The following is a 22,222-nucleotide window of genomic DNA, read 5'->3' as shown; positions in this document are numbered from 1 at the left end:
TAGGGCGCAAGGCCTCTTAGACGAATGATGGATATTTAAGATGCTATAGGGGAGGGCCAGAAGGACCTGTCCAGGAGCACTCCCACCTACCATCCTTACCTTCTCCAGAGCTGCGTCTCCTGCTTCACAAAACTTTCTGCGTGTGTATAATCTCTCTAACACTGATGGTGTCAACATTCTCTCATTCTTACAGAACATTATTGTTTTTTAAAGATTTTATTTGACAGACAGAATCACAAGTAGGCAGAGAGGCAGGTGGAGAGAGAGGAGGATGCAGGCTCCCTGCTCAATTTCAGGACCCTGGGATCATGACCTGAGCCAAAGGCAGGGGCTTTAACCCACTGAAGCTACCCAGGTGCCCCCTACAGAGCATTATTTTGTATCTGGTAACCTGGTAGGTTTTCAGACCTAACTTTTGCTTTTTCTTACCCCTTTCTCCTCCCATAGGTGGTTATAAATTATAAGGCTGTGGAGTATATTAACAGCGTAAGTACTCCGCTGGTCTCTTTTTCTTTTCTTCATAATTGCCAAACCTAACTATGTTTAGCTATGAGCACTTTTTCCAAAAGTTTTAAAAATTATATTTTCATTTTTAAAAAATGTAGGCAGAAAAGAAACAGGAAAAATATTCTGAATCCCAATACCCCAGAGCAAGCCAATGTAACATTTTGGTGGGTAACCTTTTGGATGATTTTTCTAGATGCACATGACCCACATGTTGAAAATCAAAGGAGTTTGAATAAATGAAGGAAATAGGTCTTTGGAGGTCTTTTTGTCTCTTTCAAATCTCTTTGTTTCTTATAGTTGGGGGCTGCGTGGGTGGCTCAGTCCCCTAGGACCCTTGATTTTGGCTCAGGTTAGGATCTCAGTGCTCAGAGCTGGAAATCTTGGCTTCGAGCTCAGCAGGGAGTCTGCTTGAGATTCTCTCTCCACTCTCCTGCCCACCCCCCTTCCCACTTGTGTATGTGAGCAAGCACGTCTGCACTCACACTCAATAAAATTTAAAAAAAAAATTATAATCAGGGCACCTGGGTGGCTTAGTCGATTAAGCCTCTGCCTTCAGCTCGGGTGATGATCCCAGGGTCCTGAGATCGAGCCCCACATCAGGCTGCCTGCTCAGCGGAGCACCTGCTTCTCCCTCTCCCTCTGCCTGTTGCTCTGCCTGCTGGTACTTGCTCTCTCTCTGTGTGTGTCAGATAAACAAAATCTTTAAAAAGAAAATACATAGTCGGGGCACCTGGGTGGCTCAGTGGGTTAAACCTCTGCCTTCAGCTCAGATCATGATCTCAGGATCTTGGGTTCGAGCCCCACGTCGGGCTCTCTGCTCAGCAGGGAGCCTGCTTCCCCCTTTCTCTGCCTGACTCTCTGCCTACTTGTGATCTCTCTGTTAAGTAAGTAAATAAAATATTTAAAAAAAAAATACATAGTCTCAACTTAATCTCATTCAAATTGTATCACTTACAATTTATGCAAACAAATGTGCCTTTAATTACAGGAATCAGTAGATTCTTCTGTAGTTCTTACAGGTGGAAGTATTTAATGAAAAAATTAACTTTCAGCGTCTTGGTTTAAGCCTTTTATTAGAATTGCCAATGTGAAATATAAATTACTATCTAAAGTTATTTTTTTATTTTCAGCTTTTTAAAAATTTTAATATAAATTCAGTTAATTAGCATACAGTGTTTTATTAGCTTCACAGGTAGTACTATCTAAAATTATTAAACACAGTAACACTGCTGAGTTAGATCTTTCAATTCAGCATCTGAGTTTACTGAGTATCAAAGCTATTTTTTTTTTTTTTTCTATCCTGGTCCTCTCTCCACAAGTGACTGAAGAGACTTGTGGAGGAAAAATAAAAAGAACAAATTTTTCCTTTTAACATCAGATGAATTGATAGCTAAATTACTAGTTGTCGGGACGCCTGGGTGGCTCAGTTGGTTGGACGACTGCCTTCGACTCAGGTCATGATCCCGGAGTCCCGGGATCGAGTCCCGCATCGGGCTCCCAGCTCCATGGGGAGTCTGCTTCTCCCTCTGACCTTCTCCTCACTCATGCTCTCTCTCACTGTCTCTCTCTCTCAAATAAATAAATAAAATCTTTAAAAAAAATTACTAGTTGTCTTTATATGGTCAATGATTTGATGGATTTATGCTGGATGTGAAATAATTGAGCTTTCCTACTTAAGTAAATTATTCTTTACTAACGTGTGCACTTTAAAATAGGGAAATCAAGTCCTAGAAAATTTAAGCCACAGGGAAGGAAATAAAGATTACCTAGAATTTTTGTTAAGTTACAAAAGCAGTAAATTGCGTCTCTAATTTTGATCTTGCTTTCCTTTCCTTGACCTCGCATTGTAGGCTTCCTCTATGTCATGAGACAGTCTCAGGAAATAGGATTGTTTGCAGCTAGGTAGGACGGTAGAGGACACCAGCCCAGCCCTTTACCTTTTCATGTAGAAATAGATGTGTCCTGCTTCTAGAGAGACAGACACAGCACAGCCTGCGATTCCAGTCTTCCTGAATTCAAAACATTTTCTCCCCTTCTGTGAAGGGTTTTTTTTTTCTTTTTCTTTTCCCCCAACAAATAGAGTCGCCAGAGTGTTACTGTCTTTGTGTGTTTGCTTAGGCTTCACCACCCAGCAAGCAGAAATCACGGTCTCTGCCTTGGTCAAGATCACGGACGCCAACATGGATATCGTCTACAAGGATATGGTCACCAAGATGCAGCAGGTTAGCTTTGTCGGGGCATGGTAGCAAATTTAAAGTCTGAAGGTTGTTGTTTGTAATACGTATTTTTGGAGAATACTGTATTGAAAAACATATAGTACTTTTTAAGATTTTGTTTATTTATTTGAGAGAGAGAGAGAGAACAGAAGCAGGAGGAGGGGCAGAGGGAGAAGCAGGGCTCTATCCCGAGACCCTGGGACCACGACCCAAGCTGAAGGCAGACACTTAACGAACTGAGCCACCCAGGCTCCCTAAAAAGCATATAGTACTTTTAACCATAGTTGAGAAGGAAATGATCCTAGTGGTATAAAAAGTAGTTTATTCAAGGGGCAACTGCGTGGTTCAGTCTTTTAACCATCCAACTCAATCTCAGCTCGGGTCTTGATCTCAGAGTCGTGAATTCAAGCCCCACATTGGGCTCCACGCTGGTCACGGAGCCTACCTTAAATATTAAGCCTACCTTAAATAAAATACATATACTTGTATTTCTTTTTTCAAAGCTATCTTCTCAACTGTTGTAGAGTCATATTGGAAAACTCAGCTGTGTTGAAAATGGACTCTTCCAGTCCACCGTACCGAACACAGGGAGATGTGGCTGGGATCACAGCAGAGTGTTCTCAGACCGCCACCCTTTGAACTGGCTCACTTGATGGGATACTGGACTTGAGTCTTTATTCTTCTCCTTTCTTCATTCTGGAATAGAGGACGACCATGCTGAACCTCTCTCCTCGTGTCCATATTCTCCTGGTTTCTCACTAAGATGATTCCAGGTGGGAGGCAGACGTCCTAGGCCAGCCTAGGTTACATGTTTCGTTTCTCTTTTTTCCTAGGAGATCACTGTTCAGCAAATAATGTCTCAGATTGCCAATGTGAAAAAGGATATGATTATTTTGGAGAAGAGCGAATTTTCAGCCCTCAGAGCAGAAAATGAGGTAAAACTAAAGAGCTGCTCGTACTAATAAAATGCTCGCTGTTGAGACGTTGAGACATAAATACACAGACAAAAGTGGACAGGTTAGATGTGTTTTCACCAAGTGTCCACCACCAGATCAAAACATGGTATATTCTGGCACCCCAGAAGCCTGCTAACCCCTGCTAGGAAGACCCCTATATCCTGTGTCACCGTTGACTGGTTTTGCCTTTTCCAGAACTTCATCTGGGGGAATCCTGTGGTGTGTCTTAATGGTGGGTTGATCTTGCTCATTGTCTGTAGTGTTAAATAAATGTGCCTCGTTACTCTACTGTGATGTATGCTTGACCCCTGAACAACACGGGTTTCAACCAACCAGCCAACCACTTCACACAGTTTAGTCAGTGTTTTCTCTTCCATATGATTTTCTTTAATACTTGCTTTTCTCTGGCTTTCTTTATTCTGAGAAGATGGTATGTAATACATATAACATTCAAAATACATCATATTATCAGTAAGGCTTCTGGTCGACAATAGGCTATTGAGTTTTCGGGGAGTCAGAAGTTACATATAGAGGTTGGTTTTTTTTTTTTTTTTTTTTTTTTTTTAAGATTTTATTTATTTATTTGACAGAGATCACAAGTAGGCAGAGAGAGAGGGGAAGCAGGTTCCCTGCTGAGCAGAGAGCCCATTGCAGGGCTTGATCCCCGGACCCGAGATCATGATCTAAGCTGAAGGCACAGGCTTAACCCACTGAGCCACCCAGGCACCCCTATATATGGAGATTTTTAACGGGGAGGGGGTGATTAGTGCCCCTTACCCCCTGTGTTGTTCAGGGGCCAACTGCATATTAGAATTGTTTCCAGCTTCTGGTTATCACAAAGTGTTGCTGTAAAATATCCCTTGGTTTGGCGGGGGTGGGGGGTGGGGTTCTTTTGTTGTTTGTTTGTTTAATTCAGTTTGGTTAACATACAGTATATTACAAGTTTCCGGGGTAGAATTTAATGATTCATCACTTACATTTAACACCCAGTGTTCATTCCCTCACGTGCCCTCCTTAATGCCCGTCACCCAGTCACCCCGTCCTCCCTCCCCCCACCAGCAACCCCCAAGTTTGTTCTCACGATTAGGAGTCTCTCATGGTTTGCTTCCCTCTCTGTTGTTACCTTACTGTATTTTTCCTTCACTTCCCATATGTTCATCTGTTTCTTAAATTCCACGTATGAGTGAAATCATCGTATTTCTCTGATTAACCTATTTCACTTAGCATAATACCCTCTAATTCCATCCACGTCGTTGCATATATATCCCTTGGTTTCTTAAGTGTGGCGTTCAGCACTGAAGTGAGTGCTGTGTTTGCATCCTGCCTTTTGTTTTCGGTCCTAGCTAAAGTCTCATAAATGAAGTCCATTTATTAGTGATTCATCTTAGTCTTATGAACGGCCTTCTAGCAAGAGAATCCTTTTGCTAGAAAACAGTAGTTGGATACTCTCACATTTGCCCTTGAAATCAGCTATTTGAAGGCAGGATTTATTAAAAGAAAAATTGAAGAAGGTATAAAGACAGCAGGGCCTCTGGAGGCAAACGTGTATGTTAAAAACAATGTGTTACTGGGGTGGCTCAGTCAGTAAGCCTCTGACTTGATCTTGGCTCAAGTCTTGATCTCGGGGCCATAAGTCATGATCTCGGGGTCCTAAGAAACATGAGCCCCGCGCTGGGCTCCACACTAGGGAGCCTACTTTAAAAAAAATTAAACTGTGTTACTGATTTTATGTATCCTTCAGGATGAAACTGACTTCAAGATAGGCACATGCGAGTTTTTTGTTGTTGTTGTTGTTTTCGATTTTTAATTATTTGTTTGGACAGAGCAAGAGAGAGAGGGAACGCAAGCAGGGGAGTGGGAGAGGGAGAAGTCAATTTCCTGCTGAGCGGGGAGCCCGATGTGGGGGCTGGATCCCAGGACTCTGGGATCATGACCTGAGCCGGAAACAGATGCTTAACGACTGAGCCACCGAGACCCCCAAATAGGCGCATGCATCGTAATACCATTCTGGTATGATAATCGTGTCTGCTCCCAAGACTTTTCAGCTCATGCTTCATTCTGAATGCAGCCAGAACTGTGCACGAAAATATGTTCTAATGTATGTTTATTACCAAGTTTTAGGTATTTTTTTCTAGCCATATCCTTCTAGCCATATCCTTGACTTGTTTTTTTTTTTTTTTTATGTGTTTTTAGAAGATAAACGTGGAGCTACATCGATTAAAACAACAAATAATGGTGAGACCCTCACTTCTCCTTGCATGTTTGTAGGCAGTTACTTAAACATAGTAATAAATACCATGTCAGAAGTTCTTTAGGTGTTCTTAAAAACTTAATCTCATCTTGAGCATTTGTGTAATATGTCTCAAAAGTACACACTGGAAGGTTTAGCTAAGAACACAGTGAATAAGTTGGTGAGGTCTGTAAACAAATTCATTAAGAAAATTGTGTTCTAGGATGAATGGGGTTATCTTTAAATTAAATGTTGAAGTTGCAACATATGGAGTCTTTAGGTTCTGTTAGAACAGACTGGGTTTAGAGAATTACATGTGATTTCAAAATGCTGACTGTGCCAGCTGTTGGGTTTCTTTTTTTTTTTTTTCTTTTTTAAGTAGAAAGGACATGGATGTTAAGGAAGAAAAGGTTGTGATGAGTGTTAGAAAGAGGCTTTATTTAAACCAGAATTTCATATTTTCCTCCTTTGAGTCCTTCTCTGCTTTCCAGAGTTGGCCAGGGAACAGCTTCAGTCATAAATTCCATAAGGAGATTACACTGGGAGTCTCAAGATTAAAAGCTGCAGGAACCCACTCTGGCCTTACGCCTAAGCAGGCGTTATTTGTATAATGACTGGGAAGTCCCAGGCTTCACATCCCAAGAGGGTTTCCATTTCTCACTTTGGATTTCTTTCTCTCTTTGTTTGCCCTCCTGCCAGGATGAAGTGGTCAAAGTCCGAACAGATACCAAGTTAGACTTCAATCTAGAAAAGAGCAGAGTGAAGGAATTGGTATGTTTCTTTATTCAAAACAGAGTGTGAATTCATCGCTTTGTAGGATGGAATGCTCGGTCTGGTCTGAGTATATAGACAGTTCACCTGTGCATCGTTGATAGACACGGTTTTCTCTTTAATTATATTCTAGCTTAGAGCTTAAGTTTGATACTTTGAAAAATAAAATGAAAATCTTGGGAGGCGCCTGGCTCCCAATCTTGGGTCAGTCGGTAGAACATGTATGACTGTTGATCTTGAGGTAATGAGTTCAAGCCCTGCATTGTGTAGACATTTCTTAAAAGTAAAACCTTATTAAAAAATGAAACTCTTGGTCAAATCAAGTTTGAATCTCATTTTATTTCAGAGAGGGAGAGAGACTAAATTACGTGTGATTTAGATATTACCAAAGAAATCAAACCAAATCTCACCCTATTTCATCTAACTTAAACCTCCACAAGTCCAGATTTTTCTAAAGTTAAGTTGATCACCTGCCTTGAATAAATTAAATTTAATTGTACACTGAAATTCAAGATTAAAAAAATTTCCATATAGTCTTTTTAAAAAATTTTTTTAAAGATTTTATTTATTTGACAGACAGAGATCACAAGTAGGCAGAGAAGCGGCAGGAGGGGACGGGGTGCAGGCTCCCTGCTGAGCAGAGAGCCCAATGTAGGACTTGATCCCAGGACCCTGAAATCATGACCTGAGCGGAAGGCAGAGTTTCAACCCACTGAGCCACCCACGCGCCCCCCATATAGCCTTTTTTAACTTTTAAATAGAGAAATTTTAATGACTTGATTGCATTGTTTCCAAATATAAATTCAAAACAATTTTTTAAGTTATACTAAATTGAAAGTTTTGTTTTGTTTTGTTTTGTTTTTTAAATTATTTAATTTATTTATTTGACAGAGATCACAAGTAGGCAGAGAGAGAGAAGGAGAAGCAGGCTTCCCACGGAGCAGAGAGCCTGATGTGGGGCTCGATCCCAGGACCCTGGGATCACGACCCAAGCCGAAGGCAGAGGCTTTAACCCACTGAGCCACCCAGGTGCCCCTAAATTGAAAGTTTTAATTATGAAAAGTACTTTTGTGCATTTGCTACCAGAAAGATCTCGGAAGAGGTGCCGGAGTGGTTCAGTTGGTTGAGCGTCTCCCTTTGTTTCAGGTCATGTTCCTAGCGTCCTGGGTCCCTCATCAGGCCCTCTGCTCGGTGGGGAGCCTGCTACTCCCTCCCTCTCTGACCTTACCCCTGCTCATGTGTGAACACGTACATGCGTGCTTGCGTGCGCGTGCTCTCTCTCTCTGTCGCTCGCTCTCTCTCTCTCTCTCTCTCTCTCAAATAAATAAATAAATAAATCTATCTTTAAAAAAAGAAAAGGGGGTCTCAGAAATGTAGGCTGTAAGTAAGTAAGTGGAAGGGCACTTGCCCCTGTGTGGTTAACTTGTGGGATTGTGTACAGGACTCAAGAAAGCTGTGCAGATACAGTTCTGCTGCCCTTGGTTTTTCAAAAATAATGCATAAACTACTTTTTTTTTTTCCAAGTTTGCACAGCAACACTTTTCAATTTTTTATTTTACTCAGTTAAAATTGACATAGAAGGCATTATGTTAGTTTCAGGGGAACAACATGATGATCTGCTACTTGCATACACTGCAGGGTGGTCACCACCTTAAGTCTAGTTACCATCTTTCATCACACATAGGTACAAAATTTTTTTCTTGTGATGAGAACTTTTGAGATCTGTTCTCTTAGCAACTTTCAAATAGTGTATTGTTACTCACTGCAGTCTCCATGCATGACATCCTAGGACTTAACTTATTTTACAGCTGTAAGTTTGTATCTTTTTTTTTCTAAAGAGTTTATTTATTTGACAGACAGAGATCAGAAGTAAGCAGAGAGCCAGGCAGAGAGAGAGGGGGAAGCAGGCTCCTTGCTGAGCAGAGAACCCGATGAGGGGCTCGGTCCCAGGACCCTGAGATGGTGACCTGAGCTGAAGGCAGAGGCTTAACTCACTGAGAGCCACACAGGCGCCCCTCTAATAATAATGTTGAGTTGTCTTTTGTGACTTTTAACCCATCTATCTTCTCATTCAGGCTTTATTTGAATTTGATAGCAGTGGTTAGATACCTTCTTTATTCTTAGAATAATGAGAAATGGGCTATGTGAGGCATATTTTCACTAATACAGAACTGGATTCACATGTAGAAACTGGGTATACACAGTTGTTCATTGTCTCCTGGTTTTTCAGTTTGCTTTTAACCAAAATGTACTACAATGATAAGTGAAGCTAATACTGAAATTCAAATAAGTACTTAACTCTGTTTTGGAACCATCTCTGGATTTCAAGAGTTAAGCTGAGCTTTGTTGTACAAAATCATTATTCCCATGTCACCTGTCTTTCTTGTCTCAAAAACCACTTTTCAACAGTAAAGATTAATTCACCTAGCATCACTAAAATATTTAACAGGTGCTAGTGTATGATTAGTCTCTAGAAAAGGAAAAAAATTTTAATTAGGATGAATAATACTTCAGTAGTAAAATACTTAAATTAACATAAAATCTATGACATGAAATATCCAAACTTTCCTTTTGCCTTAGGTGTCAAATGTCTCTGCATAGCACTGTTATTTAGAATTTTAATTTCAAATTCTTCTAAAATACTCTTTTTTTAACCATCTTAACAGATTAGATCTTTTAAATTTAAATTCAGTTAATTAACATATAGTGTATTACTAGTTTTAGTGATTCCTCAGTCTTATTTATATATTACCCAGTGTATATTACATCACGAGCCCTCCTTAATGTCCATCCCCCAGTTACCCCATCCCACACCCCCATCCCCAAGGAGAAACTCATTATTTATTTATTTATTCAGCAGACAGATCACAAGTAGGCAGAGAGGTTGGGGGGGCAGGAATCAGGCTCCCCACTGAGCAGAGAGCCTGATGCTGGGCTCCATGGGGCTCCAGGATCATGACCTGCTGAAAGCAGAGTATTTTTTTTTTTTTTAAGATTTTATTTGTTTGACAGACAGAGATCACAAGTAGGCAGAGGCAGGCGGAGAGAGAGGAGGAAGCAGGCTCCCCACGGAGCAGAGAGCCTGATGCGGGCCTCGATCCCAGGATCCGTGGGATCATTACCTGAGCCGAAGGCAGAGGCTTTAATTCACTGAGCCACCCAGACGCCCGAAGGAGAAACTCTTTTAATTACCTTTGACCTTATGGGTTTTGTACTTAGCAAAAAATCTGAATGCACTTGATTTAGGAAGATGCCCATAGCTAAGAGCTGTGTGCCTGCTGAACATGGGTGAAAGCCCGTGAGTGGATGGGCCTTTCTAACCTAGTTGAGAAGTGGTTCTTGGTCATTCTAAACTGAGAAGACTTGAGTACAGGACAGCAGTGTGTATTCACTGCGCATTGGTAAAGAGGAGTGACAGGACCTTCCCTCTCCTTGTTGAATAAAGTTCTGTTTCAGTTCTATAACTGGTGCTACTTACAGCCAGTTTCAGAGCAGTATGACCTCTAAGCCACTGTGGGGTACAGGGAGATAGAGTCACATAGATGTTAATTTAAAAATCACGGCAGGACCAAGATTGAGGCTTGGCTTTTCTCTAGAGGCGGGTGAATACTGACTGAAAAATCCAGTCCACCCTGCCCTCTTGTGGCATTTCGATGCATAGCTCCTTCCTCTTCTAAAACCCTGAAGTTTAGACTGAGATCAGCATTCTTTGGTCCTGATTGGTACTTGGTTTAGGGTTTAGGGGGTTTTCTCCAACTTCTAAAAAAAATTTTAAAAAAAATTTTTTTTAATTTAAAAATTTCTGAGCAATATTATTTTTTATACCCTAGCACCCTGGTAGTCCAGGGGAACATTTTATAGCTAGAAAGTTTTCTAGATACATGAGCACTGATTTTCTCCCCTATCATAGTGTTTGTTACCTTACTGAAGAATTAAATAACTAATTTTTCATTTGCTCAATTAAATCCTAATACCTACTACTAAGGAGATGTGTCTGATTTTGGTCTCGGTGTCAACAAAATTGCACTAAATTTTTGCATAAATGTCAGTACCCGACCCCCAAAAAGTCAATAGCCAAAGGCAGGATACCACTTTGATTCTGGGGAATGCTGGTGAGTTCCTTCAGTAACACTGGATTGTGACACACCCAAGTGGGTGGTTGTTTGATTTAAATCAACATGTGATGGTTTAATGCTTATCTTGTACCAGTGTATTTATACTGTATCTTTAGGCAATGCCTGTCACATAAAAATATTCCTTGAAACCATTTTTCCCCCAATTTTATAACATTCCTAACTTTGTCTAAGCCTCAGGTAGTGACCAGTTTTGTGATTGTGACAGGTTAGCTCCCAAACTAAATTGTTCCCCACTTTTACAACCCTCTGAAAAGCAGCAGAAAGCACATGACTCAACAGCCATGCAAACTGGTGCCCGGAGAATGCTGTGACAGTAGGGGGAGGGGCCACATGGCATCACAGAGAACAGATGACAGGAGCAGAGAGGTGAAAGGTGACAAAGGGAACCCAGATACTGGAGCAGTGAGTGGCTTAGAAATAAGACACTTCAGGGGCCCAGTCAGTTAAGCATCTGCCTTTCCCTCAGGTCGTGATCCTGGGCTCCTGGGATCGAGCCCCATCATCAGGCTCCCTGCTCCGTGGGGAGTCTGCTTCTCTCTCTGCCTGCCGCTCCCCCTGCTTGTGCGCTGACTCTCTCAAGTAAACAAACAAAATCTTCAAAAAAGAAAAGGAGAAAGGAAAGAAACTTCAAAAAAATATATCTAAAGGAAAGGGGCAAGTAGGCTACTTGATTCCAGATGTGATGTCTAGTGTCCTATATTCTTGGAAGTACTGAGACCAGAATATTTAAGGCAGCAGGAAAGGAGAGAGAGGAATACATCAGAATCTGACCTGTGTTCCGTGTTCATTGGTTTCAGTACTCGTTGAACGAAAGGAAGCTGCTGGAAATGAGGACAGAAATGGTGGCATTGGTAAGAAATGAGACTACTTTTCGTGGTCATTGTTCTCATCTTGGCTTCATCCACGTGTGGTTATTGTCCTTTATAATGATACGTTATGGGGGCAGGTTCTCAAGTTTTGTGTCTTAGGGTGTGTTTGGGGTTTTTTTTTTTCATTGTAGTAAAGTACACATAAAATTACCAACTTAACCATTTTTAGGCGAACAGTTCAGTGGCATTAAGAACATTCACATCCTTATACAACCATCCACAGAGCTCTTTACATCTTATAGCCCTGAAACGACTTGTCACACGCTAACTCGCATTCCCTTTTCCCCAGCCCCTGCCTACCGCCATTCTGCTCTCTGTCCCTATGAACTGACTACTCTAGGAACCTCATATAAGTAGAATCACACAATATTTGTTTTGTGACTGACTGACTTCGCTTAGCATAATGTCCACAAGGTTCATCCATGTCGTAGCCTGTCAGAATTTCCCTCCTTTTTAAAGCTAAATAACATTCCATTTGCGGATAGACCCCAGCTGGATTATCCTGCCAGTGGACACGTTGGCGTCATCTTTTGGCCATTGGGAGTCACGCTGCTGTGGGCGTGGTTGTGCCAGTATCTGTTGGGAGTACCTGTTTTGACTTCTCTGGGGCAGGTACCCAGAAGTGCGGTATCCTAGAATTTTCTTGGCACTTAATAGAATATTTGTTTATGTTCATGAAAGTTTAAATCCCAGTGATTGAAGAATAATAAGGAATGGCGATTTTTTAGATTACTTTTCAAATTTACAACATGCTTTACTTTTTTTCCGCCTTCTGTTACTTGGGACCTCTTAAACGTGCAAGACACTTCCATCAGAGAATAGTAGAGTATTCCTCTGGAATATGTTTCTGCTCATCCAGACTTCTATTTCCTTGTTCATTACCAGACTTGTTAGCCATAAGGAACTACATACAAATGACCCTTGAACAGTAGGGAGGTTAGGGACCCTCCCACGTAGTCAAAAATCTGCATATAACTTTTGACTCCCCAGAAACTTAACTACTAATAGCCCACTGTTGACCGGAAGCCTTCCTGATAACATAAACAGTCAGTTAACACATATTTTTTATGTTATGTGTATTATACACTAAAACAAAGTAAGCTGTTATTAAAATCATAAGAAAGAAAATAAATTTATAGCACCGTACCATATTGAAACAAATCAGGTTTAAGTGGACCCATGCACTTTAAACCATTGTTAAAGGGTCTGGGCACCTGGGTGGCTCAGTGGGCTAAGCCTCTGCCTTCAGCTCAGGTCATGATCTCAGGGTCCTGGGATTGAGCCCCACATTGGGCTCTCTGCTCGGCAGGGAGGCTGCTTCCTCCTCTCTCTCTGCCTGCCTCTCTGCTTACTTGTAATCTCTCTCTGTCAAATAAATAAATAAAATCTTAAAAAAAAAAAAAAAAAAAAAAAAAACATTGTTAAAGGGTCCATTGTACTTACTTGTCCTGGGATATTTAGTGAATTATTTTTGTGCATTAATGAAATGTTACAACCCCTTTATAACATCAGCCAAACTTGCCACCCTTAGAGGATGGTTGTGTATCTAGTTTAACTGTATTGTATTTGGAAAAGAACAGAAATAAGTCTTTGGTATAACCACGCCTCATACTCATAAAATACTTGGTGTTTGAACTTTGAAAGAAGAAAAGTTTAAAATGTGAATAGGAATTGTGTCAAGGCAAATACTTTTAGATTATCTAAGATTGCATTCACTTTTTTTTTTATTTAATTTAATTTTATTTATTTATTTGTCAGAGAGAGAGGAAGCACAAGCAGGGAGAGCAGCAGGTGGAGAGAGGGAGAAGCAGGCTCCCCGCTGAGCAGGGAGCCCAAAGCAGGGCTCGATCCCATGACCCTGAGATCATGACCTGAGCCAAAGGCAGACACTCAACTGACTGACAGGCATCCCTGTGTTCACTTTTGAAAGCATTTTTTGTATACCTCTCACCAAGAGGGAAAAAAATGACGTACCTTTATTGTCTTTGAGTACAGACTGCCTTTTCACTTTAACCTTAATTTGTAGACCAGTGTATCCTTTACAGAAGCTTTTTTTTACATTATCACATTTGGTTGTCCTGTGTGAGGACAGGGCCAGTGGTGTTTGTTTTGGGGTTTTGGTGAGTTTTTTGGCTTTTATTTATTTATTTATTTATTTATTTATTTTTCAAATTAAAGTAAATAGGCCCAGAGACAGTAAAGGCCCTGACCAACGCAACATAACGGAGGATACTGGAACTAAAGCTAAAGCCCAGGTCTCCCTAAGCGTAGGGAGCATAGCCCGTCTTTCCTGTGGGACGGCGGGAGCCGAGTGGACGGCAGGTGTATCCCAGGTGGTTTAATGCTGTGAATCTCTTTGTTTTGAAAGCATGCCCAGCAAGATCGGGCTGTCACCCAGACAGACAGGAAGATAGACACTGAGGTTGCTGGCCTCAAAACCATGCTGGAGTCACACAAGCTCGATAACATTAAATATTTAGCAGGTAAGCTCTTTTTCGTCTGGATAGTTCAAACAAGCGGAAAATACATAAAATTTGGAAAAACTGCGTTTCTTTGATTCTAACACATTTTTTTTTTACCTTTTAATGTCTCTGAAATTAGAAGGCAGGTTTTCTGATAGGTGGAGTATCATACAGTAATTGGTATTTTTTTTTCCTTAGTAGTAAAATAATGTGCTTTACAACCAGTGGAATCTTAAGTTTTATAAGATACTGTCATTGAACTGTCGTTACTTGGGATTTTTTTTAGTGAAATTCAAGACAGTATTTTTTGGATGGAAGGAAAGTCTTTTGAGTTGCGATCTTTCTGCTTCAATCGGGGACACTCCTTGTAAGGAGTTAATTTTGGTTTTGTAATTTTTGAGCCAAAAAAGGGAATGAAAATTCACATGTAAAAACAACCCGGTGATTATTATAATTCACATCTAACATTTTGGATTAATCAATATATTCAAGTTATACTAGCAGTTAGAAGTGGAATTTTGTTGGTGACATTTTAAAGAGTGTGGCCCTCTATAGTACATACACATATCCTTTGTGATCACAGAATTTCTGAGGTTCATTGAAAAGTTTTCGCTGACTCTTGGATACTTTTCTACTTTGAAGACTGTTGCAGAGAGCGGAGTGTTTTAGTGGGCAGGTGTGTCGTCCAATGTGGCACCTCCCATGCGATCTGAGTTTCCTGGGTTGGTTTTTCTGTTTGGTGGATAGGTAGAAAAGCACCTATATGTTTTCTTAATAAAACGTTTTTCTTTTAAGTAACTCTTAACACAACTAATACTATGCTCAATTTTTTTTTTCTTACAGGATCCGTATTTACGTGCCTAACAGTAGCTCTGGGATTTTATCGCCTGTGGATATAATAAACTGTCTATTTAAAGAGATCCCTATTGTTCTGCCTTAAGAACACCAGATTGCTGGGTCTCTTACCCCCCCCATTTCCAGATTTTAACCCTAGTTTTGACTTAATATATATTATTTATTTTATGCAGATTATGGACATACAACCAAGGAATAATGGTTTCTTTTGTCTTTTCTGTTTAGTTGCCTTTGTACCGCTGAGTGGTGGTGGACAAAACACGGAAGACCCCACTCAGCCGGACCAGTGAACTTGGTCTAACCTGTGGGACATGCCAACAGTAAATATTTATATAACCCTACAATTTTTAATCTTCTGTCACATAGAGGATTTGGGGGGCCTCCATTTAAAAGGCACAACGACTTCACTAAGTGCTAAAGGATCACCGAAACTAAACCGAGAGCACCAGACCCTCTGTCCCTCCGACCCAGCCCTTCCCCTCAGCCAGTGCCCACGTTAGGGGGCAGCCCCAGTGGGTTGGTGTGCTAATGATTCACCTGTACTATTCCCCTAAAGCAGTTATTTTTCTCTTAATTTCCATTGTCTTAGTAAGTTGTCATGGTTATTTTTCACATGCCTTTCAGCCAGAAAGTCTTGTTGCCTAATGAAATTTTGTAATCATTACAAATGGGGACTCTGGTTTTGCCTCTCAGAGTGCTAGATTTCTCTCCCACCCTTGCACTGTGTGTGTGTGTGTGTGTGTGCCTGCTGGGGTTCTTACCGAGAAGGACATTCTCCCGTTATTTGAATGACTGGTGTGGGAGAGAATAAGCATTTTAAAAACGAGAATGTGGAGAGCGTGTTTGTGTCTTTCTCTGCATACGCGCACATGCACAGGACCTGGTACAGGGGAGAAACCACATGTGCACTTGTTGATCGATGTTGATCAAATCGGTAGGATAAATCATCCGCTGTCACTGTTGTAACCGCATTAGCAAAAAAGTTACCTTTGTCCTTTGGATGTCTTTCTAAACTTCAGAAAATGTAAGTCGGTGTCTTTTTTTTTTTTTGAAACATATGTTTAGCACAAAGCTGCTGAACTCCAGATGAGCCTGAAAATCGAGTACTTTGGCATCAGTGGTATCAGTTTCAAAATGAATAATTATTTGATTGTTTTAAACTTGATCCAAAATTATCTCAACGGCTTCGTAAAATACTGTAGCCATTGTGCTTCCTCTTTCAGAAAAGGATCCCCAGAAAATACTGCACATTGAGCCAGTTGCCTTAAGTATTACAAATTTAAGTAAATGACATCCCATTAAGACCACATTTGCAACTACTTAATATAACTATTGTTAGTAAGAGCTTGGAGAAAGGGCCTGGAGCACAGACACTCCTCCAAAATCAAAAGAATCCCCAAGAGGAAAAAAGCACTGTATGCAATTATGTTTCAAAGCAAACACTTAACTTGCATAGGTTAGAAACAAGCAAAGTGACCTTACTTCCTGATAAAATATTTGAAAATATCATTCAGTGGGGTGACACTCTTTTATCTAACAAAAGTATTCCAGATGACATTCCTACTGGTTTATACTGGCTGCAGCAGTGACTTAATTTGGGCCTTGGATTTTGGTGTGTAGTTTTCTGCAGTACAGAACAGACTCCCAGTACCTGCAGCGTCGGGAACAATGAACTTGCCTTTTGGTGGCTCAGATTGCATGCATAGATGGAGGTTAGGAAGGTTCGGGACTGTGTTCCCTTTGTTTGGTCAAATGCAATCTGTTTCAAAAGCATATAAACCAGAAATACAAGCATACCCTTCCCACTGCTGGCTGGCCCAGGCTTCTGTGAACACCAGAAGCATGGTGGGACAGCTTTCTGAACTAGCTTGGTTCAGAGGGATTTGGATCCCCTAGGAACTTCGGCCTTAGCCTAATTTCCGAAGGGAGAGGATGCCTGGCACAACTTCCAGGTAACCCAGGCCGTAGCACCTGGGAAACTCACCAGGGCCAGGTAGCACACATGTAACCTGCTACGCCTGTGCTACAAATGCCCAAAGCAGAATGTCAAATGGACAGACTCTGGCTTTCCTTTTCATTCTTGGGGGCGCCTCTGCATTCCTACACTCTGCTCTCCCCTGCCCTTTCCTTGTTTAAAGAGCCTAAACTCCAATTCTCTGTCGTTTCCTGTTCCATTAATAAGCAAAACCTGTCTGTCCATACCATTCTTTACAGGACACAGGATTTTGATTTCTGGGCTGTTCTTATCCCTTAAGCTGCTTTTCTACCTTAATATCTAAGAAAAATAAATCTGAGTGTATTCATTTTTTCCCTTAAGTATGCCAAGTACCTCAGTTGTGAAGTCAAGTTCAAGAAGAAAGGCTTGACTCAAACCAGACATCTTGCTGGAATTTGTCTCGGAACACTCTAAAAATAAAAATCCCGAGCCGGGCTTTTCCCTTTCTAGCTGCACAGAGTGACGTGAGCTTCCCTCCCCGTGTCCCGGCCTCCAGCCGCCTCCTTTGCCGCCTCTGCCTGTTACTTAACCATTCAGCTTGGGTGCACTTCCCCTCCCCCCCCCCCCGCCCCCACCCCCCTCTCCCGCCCTGCTCTGTTGATGGGGTTGGCATCATTTCTGAACAAATAACACATAAATGGTACTACAGAACTCATGTCTAGAAAACTTGGGCTTTACCATATGTTTATCAAATTTGTGGCTTTCCTGACACTAAAGAGAACATGTTAAACAGAAACCACTTATTCTTGATGTACTCTTTGTGTTTGAGAATGTTCAGCCCTTCACTGGAATTTTGTTTTGAAAATATCTGTCCTTCTAGATTTACATTCATGTTCTTCTGATTCTGTTCTTTTGATTATAACCCAAATCAATTTATTAACCATTGTATCACTTAACCAAATAGTCAGTTACATATTGTTATATGAGTGGGTATAATATTTTTATTATGGAAAATATTTAATTGTTTCTATGTAACTACTACACCTTTTATTTGAATTACTCAGTGGATTGGCAAATTGAAAACAACTTCTGCCTGCACTGTATTTTAATGTTACTCCCTCCATTGTATATGACAGCACTGGTGTATTACAAGAAAACCTAATACCCTAAAACAGGGGGGTTGTATAGACGATAACTTTGAAAGTGCTTACTTGATTTGCAAAATAAATTTTTTATTCAAAAGAATTAACATGCTCGTGTAAAATACTTGAGAGGAAGTGCTTTAAGAGAAAAAGATTTTTTTCACTCATCTGTGTACATTGGAATTCACAGAAAACTGTGACTCGAGATAGAACTGGGGGCTTACATAGAGGGGTAAATGAGTTTTAATCACAACTTTTTAGAAGTATCTGCGCGGACTCAGTTTTCGAGTAATCGAAGTCCCGATCAGGCTAGCTGGAGCAAGAAGGAATTTGCCTTTGGCTTATGATTAAAGTTCAAGAAGGGCAAAAGTCAAAATGCAATCAACCTCTCTCTGCACCTCTTACCTCGCCTTTGGGTGGGCAGAATTCTCAGACCAGCTTCCGTTGTGGACAACTGAAACACCTGCACATCCCTGACCACTTAGTGATTGGAGGGTTCGTTCACCTAGACGAAGCCTTGAAGAAAGGATCGGAAGCGAGCAGCCGCAGTGGCAGCCTGCGGACTTGCACAAGGAGGGAGCTCTTCAAGAGTCAACTCCGTGCAGGTGGCCTTCTGTGTAACAACGTCGTCTGCTTCAGAGAAAAGCAAACCCCTTGGGAACGTGGATGAATGAAATAGCCCAGAAATTAATGTTAGGTACCTTTCATTTTCTCCAATCAGAAGTCTACCCAAGTTAGAGAGTCAAATAAACCAGACCTGAGGTGAGCCATAAAGGTCCTGAAAGTCCCCAAATTTTTGCAGACTTTTGCAGACAGATTTGCAGACTCAGCCCTGTATTTATAGAGCAAGTGTGGGATGCAGGGTGTGGGGTGCTGTGCACAGCCTCCCACCTGGTCCTACTTTCACATCTGAGGGTGCGGCAACCTGAAAACCTAATCTTTGCCTGGGGCCTTTGATGGCTTTCAAAATAAGAACACACTTCAAAGAATGACATTTTCTAGAAACAGCTTTCTCTCTGGAACCAAAACCTCCGGCTCTCCACAGCAGAGCTCTGACCACACAGCGTCCTGCTAGTGGCACCTCTACTTTAACTCCGCAGCTTCCGGGCGGGGGTCTGGGATAGCAGGATGCTGGGGAGGGGTCTGGGCACTGGGCATCTGCATCCTTGACGTAAACAGGCAACACCCAGCTTCATTCAGGTCTCTTTTACATGTTGCAAACATGCTCTTGACTGTTACTACTCCTGCACTCTCAGGAACAAGGAGTGGAACATTTTACAAAGTCCCAATTCTTTTTCTCTCAGTTTAAATTAATCCCCACCCTCACCCCCCACTCATCGGTTCATGATTCTGAAGCTTCAGGTCAACTTAATGTTAAAGCCCAGGGAGCTGCGCTCATGGTTTTCCTCAGCACGTCCTTCCCTCACTTACTGTCTCGCACAGGTGCTTGAATTCTTCCTCGGCCACCTCTGACTCCATCCACAACGTGTGTTCTCCCAGGAGGGAAGAAACAGCTGCTGCGTGGCCTCTTGTCCCTTGCATAAAAGTCAGTGTCTTTACCTACTACAGAAGCATTTTTTACTATTTCTCTTGCTTTTGTAGAAGTTTATAGTGCGCATGAGCCTCACATCATCCTGAAAGACGCTGTAACAGGTGGTGTCTCTGGGCTATTCGTGAAAAAGTGTGATGAGATTTTAGGGAGAAAGGATGGAAGCCTGCTCGCTTCCAAAAGATCGAGATACTTGGTGAACCCATGAGAGCACTTGTGAATTCTTTCTTTCTTTCTTTCTTTTTTACATCATAGCTGTTGGATGCTTTCAAATGTAAGTAACAAAACAAATAGCGGCTAATACCAAATGACATTTATTACTTAATTGAGTCTAGAAATAAAGGTGATCCTCAGGGTTGGTTTGGCAGCTCGACATTGCTTTCAAGGACCCAGCTCTTTCCATCTTGCTATTGTTAGCCTCCTCCATGTGTTAGCTTTCAGCTTCAGCCTTGGTATTACCTGGTCACAAAATGGCTGCCACAGCTCCAGGCATCACATCCTCACATGGCAGCGTGCAAAACAAAAAGAAAGTGAGGTGCACAAGGGCTCTTTTCATAGGTCTGTCTCCTTTTAGTCAAGGAGAAAGCTCTATCCCACTCCCACAAAAACCCTGGATGTCTCATAGGCCAGGATGAGGTCACATAGCTACCTACAGCAAGACAGGTTGCAAAAGAGAATGTTTAGGTTTTGCAGCCCTTCTGGTGGGAGCAGGACAAGGAAGAGGGAAGCTGGAAGTCTTTGTTGGGTTGGCATTCAACAGTGTCGGTTACAGTGTTTGTGTGATTAACACAGGCTGTGCACTAGGGAGAAGGATGTAATTAAGTCACCACCCTTTCGTGGCTAGAAATGCTTTAGGATGTCCTTTCCCTTTATTTCCAAGAACCTGTGGCTAATTTTATTTTACTCTATGCCACAGAATATTTTTACTGGTTCTCTGACCAAATTTTAATTCCTATTTTTTTTTTAATTCTAAAACGAATGATTGGGATTTGTTCCAAATAACTTGCATATTTGAGGAAAAATAAATCTGTTAATGAACAAATTCACATACATGCTTATTTCTCAAAACTCCTCCCCAATCTGCAGGGCAATATACCCTCAGTTTTGCTGAATTATTTTGGCCAAAGCACAGCATAACCCAGATAACCACTCCCCTTCCATTCAACAGCGCTGTACCCCCGTATCCTGATGTTTATTTTTGCCTCGGTTTGCCTTTGGCTGCACGGCAGAAGCATGCGTTTCCCCCAACTGTCCTATCTGTTCTTGACCTCTGTTCCCAGCTTCTTGGTTCCTTCTTTTCCAACTATTTCCTATAAGAATAACTCAGAACATACATACTAGATCTGAAATTCACATGGTTGAGGGACAGTAAAAAAGTGAGTCTACAAAAAAAAAAGTGAGTTTACATCTGGTAGAAGTCAGGTTTGGGGAGGAACGGCTGTGGCACAGTTGGTGACCATCAGGCTTGCGAAGGGGGCAGCGGAACTTACTGAACATCATGTTCTTTGTGGGATCCTGCAGATTCCTAGAGAAGCCAATTCCTTCATGCAACCTAGGACAGGTGCACCTGCAAAAAGTCTGCTTAAGATGTGTGAATGCAGTTAAACCAGAAGGCCAGTGCTCAGTGAGAATGAAAAAGCTGTTGAACTGAGCATGGTCAGGTCATTCCGAGTCTTCCCTATTGATACTTATGTGAAAGCCTTTGCTTGGTTATGAACACCGCAAGTGCTGGGAGACAGAACAGCATCCAAGTCCTCCAAGGTTTAGCAAACACTAAGGCAAAAAGTTTAAGGTTTGGAAAAATCTATTAACTTCTGCTTGCCAGTTAATAAAACTGCAATGATTTTGTTTTAGCGGCACAATACCTTGTTTTGGTTGCTAACCACCAGTTTTTATGGGCAGATAATTTCACAACCACTAATGCGATGAGTCAGGAGATCTGGGTTCAGCTCCCAGCCTGGCCACTTGCTGTGCTCTTGGGAAAACCACTGGACCTTGCCAAGCCAATGGTTCCCACATTTCTAAAATAACAGCAACAATAATAATGAGAATGGGAATCATTATGGAGCTTTGGTTTCATGTATTTCAGGCACGGTTCTAAAGTCTTTCCACGCTCACTTACTCTTCATCACATCCCTAGGAAGTAAGCACTGAAATGATCTCTTTACAGAGGGGGAAATCAAGGCAGAGACCAAGTAACGTGCCCCACAGGCACCCAGCTGATACACTCGGTGACTCCAGATTCAAACCCAAGCATTCTGACTCTGAGGAATAGAGACTCTACCCACTGATAGCACTTGGTAAGCATCAAATGAGGTAATTTTTAAAAAAGTGAAATAAATCCATTTGTGCAATTAACTGGAATCACCTGCTCATAATTACCAGTAACGTTGCTTATACCACTACCCAAATAAGTATATTTCCCTTAACTCTACTCCCTCGCAACCTCAGAGTACCAAGACAGATGAAGTTATTGAGAAAGATGCAGTATCCTAGCAAAAAACTAGTCCTGGCGCGCTGGGTGGCTCAGTCGGTTAAGCGTCTGCCTTCAGCTCAAGTCATGATCCCGGGGTCCTGGGATTGAGCCCCATAT

At 41.6% G+C, this 22,222-nt stretch overlaps 1 protein-coding gene across 2 annotated transcripts in view; it reads left to right on the top strand.

The window, feature by feature from the left end:
• Positions 1–18,183, top strand: part of MCUR1 (mitochondrial calcium uniporter regulator 1) — a 29,294-nt gene extending 11,111 nt beyond the window's left edge. The window contains exons 3-9 of one of the 2 annotated variants that reach the window (XM_059179352.1): positions 2,626–2,729; positions 3,557–3,658; positions 5,873–5,914; positions 6,609–6,680; positions 11,614–11,667; positions 14,054–14,168; positions 14,991–18,183. In XM_059179352.1, the coding sequence (XP_059035335.1) occupies positions 2,626–2,729; positions 3,557–3,658; positions 5,873–5,914; positions 6,609–6,680; positions 11,614–11,667; positions 14,054–14,168; positions 14,991–15,046 (545 nt within the window). In that variant the 3' untranslated portion in view covers positions 15,047–18,183. The remainder of the gene's footprint in view (positions 1–2,625; positions 2,730–3,556; positions 3,659–5,872; positions 5,915–6,608; positions 6,681–11,613; positions 11,668–14,053; positions 14,169–14,990) is intronic. The other variant, XM_059179353.1, reaches the window with a different exon arrangement.
• Positions 18,184–22,222: the final 4,039 nt, after the last annotated feature.

This window comes from Mustela lutreola, chromosome 6, assembly GCF_030435805.1.
Source record: "Mustela lutreola isolate mMusLut2 chromosome 6, mMusLut2.pri, whole genome shotgun sequence".
In the NCBI taxonomy this organism is placed as follows: Eukaryota; Metazoa; Chordata; class Mammalia; order Carnivora; family Mustelidae; genus Mustela; species Mustela lutreola.
Note: the sequence above shows the minus strand (reverse complement) of the source record. Positions and strands in the feature narration are given on the sequence as shown.